Below are 9,474 nucleotides of genomic sequence, written 5' to 3' on the forward strand. Positions count from 1 at the left end.
GAACAGCCAGATAAAGGGGTATGGGCATAAGAAAGAAGTGGCAATTTCAGTGCGAGAAATGCATACAGACTTATCAGAGGACAGTTGAAAGGCAATTCAGGTAAGTGTTCCTTTACTAGTAGGCATCAATCATTGTGGAAGGCCCTCTAGAAGATGAAAATTTCTTATAAAGTTAAGATGTTTGCTTGGAGGTCTTATAAGGAAGGCCTACCCACTCTGTCCAATTTTAAAAGGAAGAATGTCCCAACAAAAGATAACTGCTATTATGTAAGTATCTAAGATCCCCCTCCTGCATTATTTTATTGCCCTCACATAATGAACTACTGGAGTAGTTTACAGCCTATGATGCGTGAGATGGGAAGAAAGATGTCAACGATGGAAATTGTTATGAAAATGAATGAGGATGGAAGAGATGCTGACTTGGCTGTATTTTTCCTTTTAGCATGGGGTTTATGGTTTAGGATGAATAAGATGGTGAATGAAAAGATTTGTATTGAGCCTAGACAAGTAGCTGAACAGCCTAAACATGTCTTATCTTCAAAGAAAGAGTTTACTAAGATTCAATATGTGCCTGGCAGTAAGATAAAAAAAAATTGTTGCTAGAAGCCACCTAAGATAGGATTTCCAAATCTAAATGTGGATGGGGCCATATTTAGTGATCTACACAAAGCAAGTATTGGGGCTATCTTACGAGATGAAAAAGGAGATATTATCATGGCTGCTAGCAAGGTGAAAAATGAAATTGCGAATCCAAGGACATGGAACTTTTAGCTATTTTCAGAAGCCTTCAATTATGTACTAATATGGCCTTCAATTATGTTCTAATATGGAGATCCAAAAGATTGTTGTTGAAAGTGATTGTTTATTACTGATTCAGTATATTCAAAATGAATGAAGCTGGTTTTTTGTCTATGCTTAGTATTCTGATGATAGAAACAAGGAATCTTTTATATTTGTTTAGTGAATACAAATTTCAACATGTTCATAGGTTAGGAAATAAGGTTGCTCATAGACTAGCTCGACATGCTTGGAATGTTGAAACACTAGAAATGTGGTGGGATTGTTTCCCAAATTTTCTTTCTCAAGCCATATGACTTGATAGATGTCTGTAATGTATTTTTTCTGATGAATGATATTGTTTCCCATCAAAAACAAAAATATAAATAAAGGAAGATAAAATCAACAAGTATTTTGAAGAAAATATTTTATTCGAAAAATCAAATCATCATAACATTATATTTTTGAACTAAATAAGATCTCATTCTCCTATCTTTCCATGCATCAAGATAGATTCATTACTTCTTTCTTCTTAGATAGCAAATTTATCACAGGTCCAAACCTACTCAGTCCTCATCTCATCTTGCTTTCTTATCTTCTTGATCATTTTCAGTATAATGGGGCGCTATAATCAAAGTTATCAACAAATTCTAAGAGGAAGCAAATGACAAAAAAAGCTGCCTTTGAGTGTTAGTTCACTACAGCAGACCAACATGACAAAACATATACATATATATAGGATTACAGGCAATGATCTAACCAGAATATGATGCTTGCACTAAAACCAAATTATAAAAATGAAAAAAAAATAAAGAAATCATCTTCCTGTGCTATCTCCAGGATCGAAAAACATAGGTCGTCCAGCACTACTGCTAACATCGTCCATGAGAGCAAATCTCATGTCCTCAGCTGGCTTCCAATGCCTCTTCCTCTGATTTATGAACCAATTACTTATCTGTTTTTGGTCTAATCCTGTCAACTCCGATAACCTTGATTTTTCCTCCTCCTGTACCATCATTCATTCTTTCAAAATATAAACAAGAAAATGCATCCCGAAAATCTCTTTTGCTTCCTTTCTATATATAATATCACATATATCAGTACTTCAAAAACCAAAATCGTGTGAAAATTCTCAGGTAAGAACTTATATCTTTAGAGTTTCACATTGGGAAAAATGATTTTGATGGGATTGCATCCTCTCAATTACAAGTGAAATAAATAGATAATATCTGATTAGTGTAAAACAAGAAATATTTTGATCATTTTACTTGTCAAAATGATATAGAATGACCAAAATACACCATATTTGACACTAAATAGCACTATCCATATAGTGAAATGGAGAAGACCCGTGTCACTGCATAGGGCTTGCCGGCAGTGACAATTTTTAAGTGATGTCTCAGATTCTTCTTGAACAGAAGTAGACTCCAAATTTCTCAAATAACCCTGTTATATTCTCATTTTAAGGGATGCTATGTACGTTGCTTCTGCTGTCTTTAGTTCTTCACATGTATATGGTTCCATACTTCTAATTCCCCCAAGCATAGACACCCTAAGATCCTTGTGTGTGAACACAGCCCAATGTAATTAGGTAATTGCAACAAAATAGGGTGGTTCTTTTTTGTTTTTTTGCTTTTTTCCTAATTTTTGCCTACACATACTGTTTTTGTATTTGAGTCAAACAAATCCTACCAACTTTATAAAATTATAAATGGAAGACTAAAGATAAAATTAAAACCTAATTTTCAATTATTCAAAGGAAGAAAAATCATGAGAAAATATTCAATTTACCGTCGGATATGGCCATCTATAATGGGTATTCCACCAATCCATCAATGCTACTGTCGCATCCTTTGGTAGCTTTCCCTTCTTCCTTTTCTTTAAAAACTCTTTCATCAAATTGCTAAGATAGCCACTGTACTTTCGAAGGAGCTTTTCTTTTAGTTCATTGTCTCCTGAAGGGCCAGCAGAAGAGAACTCCTGATTTTCAAGTGCTGCTGCATCTACCTCCCCATAACTTAATTCCTCCCCTGAAGTCGCAGTTGCTTCATCTAAAGAGACATAGAAAGAAAGAAAGAAAGAAAAGTCCCATGGGAAGCACTAAAGGGTTTAGAAATCCATACCTAAACAATGCATGCCAGCACAGACTACTTAATCACATGAAATAAATATTATTCGAATGTGTTAGAGATGGTCCTCACTAATTTATAACAAGGGATTTTAACTATTTTCTAGACAAATAACAACCACATGGCATTTACTTTTTTGTCTTTATTGACCATAATGGCATATGATCAAACATGTTGTGAACTTCAACATCAAGCACTAAGAGCATCATGTATGGTAACCAAAAGTTTTCTTTTACATAACAATGCAATTTTAGTTTCTCAAATATATTTTCATCTAATCATTTTTTTTATAAGTATTTTCATCTAATCATTTGCATCAAGTTTTGTGATTTAAAAATAAAAAATAAAATAAAACAGTACCTTTACCTATTATTTTACAAAAGCCTAGAAAACAACTCACAAAATTTCTCTTCCAAGATAATTTTAACGGACTCCACAACCTCATGTATAGAAATGTATTCTCAATTCAAACACAATTTAACATATAGGTCCCATCACTTTTACAAAATCCAACAAAAACTCAACTATAGAAATTTCCTCAAAAATTCAAAAATGATCAAGAAAATCTTCAATCAAACACGACCTTAAAAAAGGTTGGGAAAGGGAAAAGTTTGTCGATGTTGAAACTATTAAAAACAAAAGCAGCATGCTGAATGTGTGGATACTTATTCATCCCGTATCTAGTTTCCCTATAGAGTACTGATACATTGGCCAAACCCCAGCCAAATTATTTCAGACAATCACTAAGCTCGGAAGTTAAGTTGCCATTTTGTTTGGTTCTAAGTTCATAAATTAAACACCAAGTTGCTAATGAAAAATACTGAAATCTCAGGAAGAAACTAAAACCTACTCAACAGTAATGAACTCTTTCATTTTTCAACAATGGGTATATATATATATATATATATATATCTCCAGGCTTTTCACAATTCCCTTCAATAGTTGTACCCATCAAGCTTCACTAACATGTGAAAGATTTGATTAATATGCATGTGGTGAATGCTTCGTGTTGTACCCATTTGAGTGCCTACCATATTTGAAAGAAAGAATTAGCAAATGGGGGAAAGGCAAATTATGTTGATAACGAAGGACTCAGGACAATGTTGGTGTTGCACTTTAACTAAAAGCTGACATAGCACTTTAAATACACATAAAAAGCCATAGCCATGTATATTCCCTGAGGACAAATTCAGAGAGGGGGAAGGGACTTCCCCATATATACCTCTTTCCCGTTTCTCGAAGTTTGTTGATGTCTCAGTACTTTGGATATTGCAACTAGAGGTAACAGGTAGACAAGTTAATCAGTAAGACGGAAGGTCTGGCAATAGCCTGTGACTGAATCATAAGTATTGTTGGTAATGGGTAAAGCCCATGACCCATGTTGTGTCCCTATGGGTGGGAAGTTATTAATTAACTCCCAAGTTATTAATTAACTCCCCACCACTACCACAATTTCAAGAGAAATTAATTAATTTTCTATGTGAAAACTCTTTAAATAAGTACATTAAATTAGAGTGTGGAAAAGTCTAAATACAAAAGAGAAAAACTCTTCTCTCTCTATATTTTCCTAAATAAACCATCTAAATCTCTTGATCTTGAAATGTGGAATTTTCTAAGAGACTTTAGTAGCCTCTTAAGCGACATAAAAGTGCAAATCAACAAATTGACGTGGGCTGTAAGACGAGCAAAGATCCGACCTTCTGGAAATTCCGCTCTTTGAGATAATTTGAATTAACCTTATTGAAAACGCATAAAAACAGGTACTCAATTCTAATATTGTGGTACTTTTGGAAAGAAACCAGTTGAAGATTATCAGGTCAGTTTGAAGAAATCATTGAGTTTCGTTCTCAAGGAAGAGCATCGATAAACCTTGCTGAAATGTAGTTTGAATAATTAGATTTACTTCTTCCCATCATGTTTAAGTTTTTTAAACAAGTGGTGCTTTCCTCCAGAAAATTTAATTGACATCAATAGCCGGTCCTGGGAGCCTTTCCTCCTTATACTTCAATTAGAACCAATCCCCCGTCAACTTTGAAAGCCAGCAATAAAAACAAACCTTGAGTTAATGAACTTTATGTAAAAACATGCCCTAGGAACCTGAAACCGAAAGGAGATGTGATGTAGGAAACCCAAGGAGCGCAACAAAACCACTCCAAGTCCGTTACAAAACAATGAAGCAAAACCAGCACCTTTAATTCTGGATAAATACATTTAGAAAAAAAAAATTAGAAAAAGAAAGTAAAAAGTTGGGATTTTTGTTTAGAGAGACCGGATTCCTTTTCTCAATTGATCTATGACTAACTCTTCTGGTTTTGGATAAAAGCATGCTTTTTTAAAGCACTATACATGAACAAAATTATAACAGAACTTGAAACACTTAGAGCACTCCTAATGGATTTTTCATCCTATCCTTTAAAATACATCATCAAATCTCACTTTTTCTACTTTACATACTGATTTTTACAATACATCATACATCAACTTATCTATTTTTTCTTCATATCATTTTAATATTATACCTTTTAATATTTTATGAGAGAAAAAGTACAATAAAAGAAATTAATTTTAGAGAAAAAGTACAAGAAAAGATAGAAAACAATTAAAATATGTTTACATTTGTGTACAGTTGCTTCTACATCTAGCAGCAACACTGTACACAAATGTAAAATAGAAAAAAAAATGAAGCCTCTGTTGGATGCACGTTTTAGATCATTTTTCTTTAAATTTTACATAACAATGGGTTTTACAAAACCCATTGTGAGTGCTCTTATAAACATAGATCTTTTGTGAATGGCCTTGCAATGTGATTCATTTCCCCCCTACCCGCAAACCCCCATATAAAAAACATATCTTATGAACTTTTAGGTTCGGTTTGGTTGATTAAAATTCTCATCTCAAACTCAAAATTCTCATTTCATCATTACAATTTTTCCAAATTCTCATACAAAATATAATAAATAATTCAAATTTTTCTAAACTTTTTCAAATCCAAAAACAATAATAATATTAAAATATAATATTTCATCTTAAAATTCAAAATTCTCATCTTACTACCAAACCATACCTAGTTTCAAATGTATTAGAAAATAAAATATCCACAGTTGAGAAAAACTTTTTCAATGAGTATTACTATTGAAGACATAAAGAATCAACACTGAGGGAATCACTATCAAGCAACTAATTAATATTTTCCATTATTTATAAAATATGGAGAAGTGGATTTATCCATTAATGAGTAACGATGCTCCAATGTTATATATTTTTGTTGTGAACAGATCGACCATGACAAGATAGAAAAGTTTTCGTTATTTTTTTAATTTGGACAATGCTAGGATGACTATCAAATGTGCACACTAGTACAAATGAATTTTTTTATTTTATTTTTCTTTTAAGTGTTTTTTAAACATCCTTAATCATTAAGAAAAAATAAAAAATATATAAATTCACTAATAGTCACTTCCTTAACCATTAAGAAAAAAAAATAAAAAATAAAAAAAATATATGAGTGGACACATTTTGTGGGCATATTTAGCAGTCATACTATCATTTTCCTTTTACAAATACAGATTTGGCATATAGATTAAAAAACACCCAACTTGGGTGGGATATTTAGGGCCAAATGACCTAAACTACGAGTAATATTCCTTTTAATAGCAATGATGTTTGGTTAGGGTGTAGGGGCCATGCATTCTTCTTTGACTACAAGTATCATGGATGACATTGAGCTAGAGATATTTCAAAACAAGACTTGGTGCGTTGTAGGGTATGAAGAATCGATTTTGATATTCTTAAATCATTTTCAGAGCAATATAAGTGATACACAAGCAATAGAATGTGAAAGACATAGAAGTTCGATCATCCAGAAGATGTAAAAACCACCAAACGATAATAAAACAGACATCCTAATATATGAAAATGGCAAAATCAACCAAACATTTGTATTTTTGGTAGGGCTTTTCTAAACCCAATAGCATGCACTGCAGTTCTCACATGAGTACTATGCATGGATCCACGAAACATAAGCAAAATAATTATATTAATAATAAAGCCATTTACATTAAAAATTTGGAAGTTCTGTGGTTAAATCATGTCCAAAAACGTGTGGTTACACGCTATCGGAATCTTCAAGAAATATGGTAATAGTAATAAGATAACGTGGTGTGCGGTGGGGGATAGCTTAAACAGATAGTATATTGCTAAGAATGTGTACGGAAAATAGTGCCGATTTTAGAGGTTTCCAGTTATTTTAACTCGAAAAAAAATGACGTAAAAATTAGGAACAAGCTTATAAGCTCATTAGACTGATCTCCACCATTCATGTCATTTTTAAGGTACAAAACATGTGACCCATGTATATTAATTCTTAGCAATACAGCTTGAAGGTGAAACAGTGCAAGTCAAGCGCGCAAGGACATAATAATTTAGTAAATATCACTGTTACAAACAATTGAAAACAGACATATACATACCAGAACGATAATCCAAGGTTCTTGTCAAGGTTCCTTTACAGAGATTATTGAGCTGTGATTCAATGCCGCTCAAGAATGTGGTAGCTTCATCGAACGGCTTGGATAGCTCCTCCTTGTATCTATATAGAGTCTTACAGTATGCCTCCTGAGAAAACAACAGTGAACAGTAACTAATACCTTTATTATTTAGCTAAAAGAAAAGAAAAACTGATACCTTTACTACCAAGACACAGCATATATCTTTAAAAAAGGAAAGAAGGCGAAGCATGCCGCACGTATACAATTTGATTGCTGATCAAACTGTGACCAGATTCCCAAGTTTTCGTTTCTTATCATTTTTCTTGGTAGCCATAGAACAATATTGCATACTAAAAATGAAAAAGATTAAAAAAGAAGTAAAGAAAAGTGAACGACTTCCTCTAATGTTTTAAGTACCATGAATTCATCCAGTTCTGGGTTAGCTCCTATCTCACTGTAAGTTCTGCCTAATGCGTAGTGGTTTCCTCGGCTGATTTCTTCAAGAAGAGACGCCATTTCCGGGGGAGCTCCAACCTTTAAGCCCAAAAAATCAATAAAATGAAAAAAGAGAAAACTAAGTTTGGAATTCTAACCGTTGAGCAGTTGGGAAAAGTGGGGTTTGGGAGAAAAAACCAAGACAACCTTTATGCCCACAATATCAATAAATAAAAAAATAAAAAATAAAAACCCAAAGTTCGTGTCATGCTCTTTGGTTTTCAATTATTTTTTCCTTGATATTCAATATAAAGTATAAACAGTTCAGAAGAATCATCAAAATTATCCAATAATAGAATGGTAACCTTTTGGCATTCTATATAAGCAGAAACCAAATTTGGATAAAGAGGATGGTTGGAAATCTGGTTCTTGATCAGATCCATCATCTCCGATCCTCCGACTTCTGGCTCAGCCTCTTCGAATTGGAGCATGTTATCCATAGAGCCGTGAAATCTAGCTGAAGTATTAGAAGAAGATATTACAGGATTAAGCCTATAAAACTCTTCCATCGCAAGAATTGCAACTCTCTCACGGTCTCGCTAGTCAAAGGAATATTTGTCACAAGTATCAATCCCTCTAGGCTCTAAAGAAACTCCAACTCATGAAAAGAATTTCAAAGGGAGAGCCAGGCAGAGAATTAGAAGCAAATGCATTGCGGTTCAAGCAGAGGTAACATTAATCTACAAGTAGGTAAGCCAACAGCCGCGGTAATATCTTTCTAGAGTATCATTACGACACGTTTCAGTCTTTAAGCTCAAGAATCAGAGAGAGGGAGGGGAGGGGGTTAGGTTTAAACAGTAAACAAGAACTTTTTCACGCTAAAGATCAGTAAACGCAGCTACAAGCAATACCGAATGTGCTAAAAGCTTAAAACAAGATGAGCTATATATATAAGCTTTCTGGAATCGATACAAGCCGCCACTATATGAACTTCATGAATCCTAATGATAAAGTTCCAGAGAGAGAGAGCGAGAGAGAGAAAGAGGGATCAAGAAGGCCTCGGAAAGAGACTTGACCTTACTTTCTTTTCCAAGAAAACCAGAAAGAGCGAAACAGATGGAGAGAGAGGGGAGAGAGAGAGAGAGAGAGAGAGATAGGGACACCTGCAAAAGAGACTAGACGAGAAAAAGAGAGAAATGAAAGATGGAGAAGGACCGTGACTTGAGAAAGAGAGAGGGGGATGGAATAGGGACAGTGGACACAGTTAAATACTGAAACAGTAGGAGTTTAAAGACAAGGTCGAGGGAGTAGCCCGTATTTATAGAGGTCATTTATCTATCTGATATAGGCTTAGGTTTCACTCTGACAAGAATGATGCTAGATTTCGTGATCTCATTGGTTAAGGCCTGGACTCTGGGTCCCAACGAAAACAATGTGGGTGGACTCCCCTTAACTTCATACTGTACGTACCTTATCCTGTCCTTTTCACCCTTCACATGAAGATACCCATCCCGACCTCTTCCATTTATATCTCTCAGAGAAATCAGAACGCAAGCTTGTGGGAATTTAAGCACACCGCGGAACGGAGAGTACCGCTTTTGATCGAAGAGATCTAAAATACTATGTGTTTTTCTTGCTTCCCCCCT

The 9,474-nt window shown here is 34.2% G+C and overlaps 1 protein-coding gene across 1 annotated transcript; it reads right to left on the reverse strand.

Annotated features, from left to right (window-relative positions):
- Positions 1 to 1,360: 1,360 nt before the first annotated feature.
- On the reverse strand, positions 1,361 to 9,115 carry LOC122316970 (homeobox protein knotted-1-like 1). Its single transcript, XM_043133844.1, has 5 exons — positions 8,194 to 9,115; positions 7,811 to 7,927; positions 7,376 to 7,520; positions 2,569 to 2,828; positions 1,361 to 1,783 (listed from the first exon to the last, which is right to left on the reverse strand). Exons 1-5 carry the CDS (start codon positions 8,395 to 8,397, stop codon positions 1,595 to 1,597), a joined length of 915 nt encoding a protein of 304 aa, XP_042989778.1. The 5' UTR covers positions 8,398 to 9,115; the 3' UTR covers positions 1,361 to 1,594.
- Between the last annotated feature and the right edge of the window lie 359 nt (positions 9,116 to 9,474).

The sequence above is a fragment of the Carya illinoinensis genome, chromosome 7 (assembly GCF_018687715.1).
Source record: "Carya illinoinensis cultivar Pawnee chromosome 7, C.illinoinensisPawnee_v1, whole genome shotgun sequence".
Taxonomy (NCBI): Eukaryota; Viridiplantae; Streptophyta; class Magnoliopsida; order Fagales; family Juglandaceae; genus Carya; species Carya illinoinensis.

Coding starts and splice junctions, on each gene's coding strand:
- LOC122316970 (XM_043133844.1), bottom strand. CDS start 8,397: ATGGAAGAGTTTTATAGGCTTAATCCTGTAATATCTTCTTCTAATACT. Junction 7,521..7,810: donor CAGAACTGGATGAATTCATG/GTACTTAAAACA, acceptor TTGTTTTCTCAG/GAGGCATACTGTAAGACTCT. Junction 2,829..7,375: donor AACCTTGGATTATCGTTCTG/GTATGTATATGT, acceptor ATGTCTCTTTAG/ATGAAGCAACTGCGACTTCA.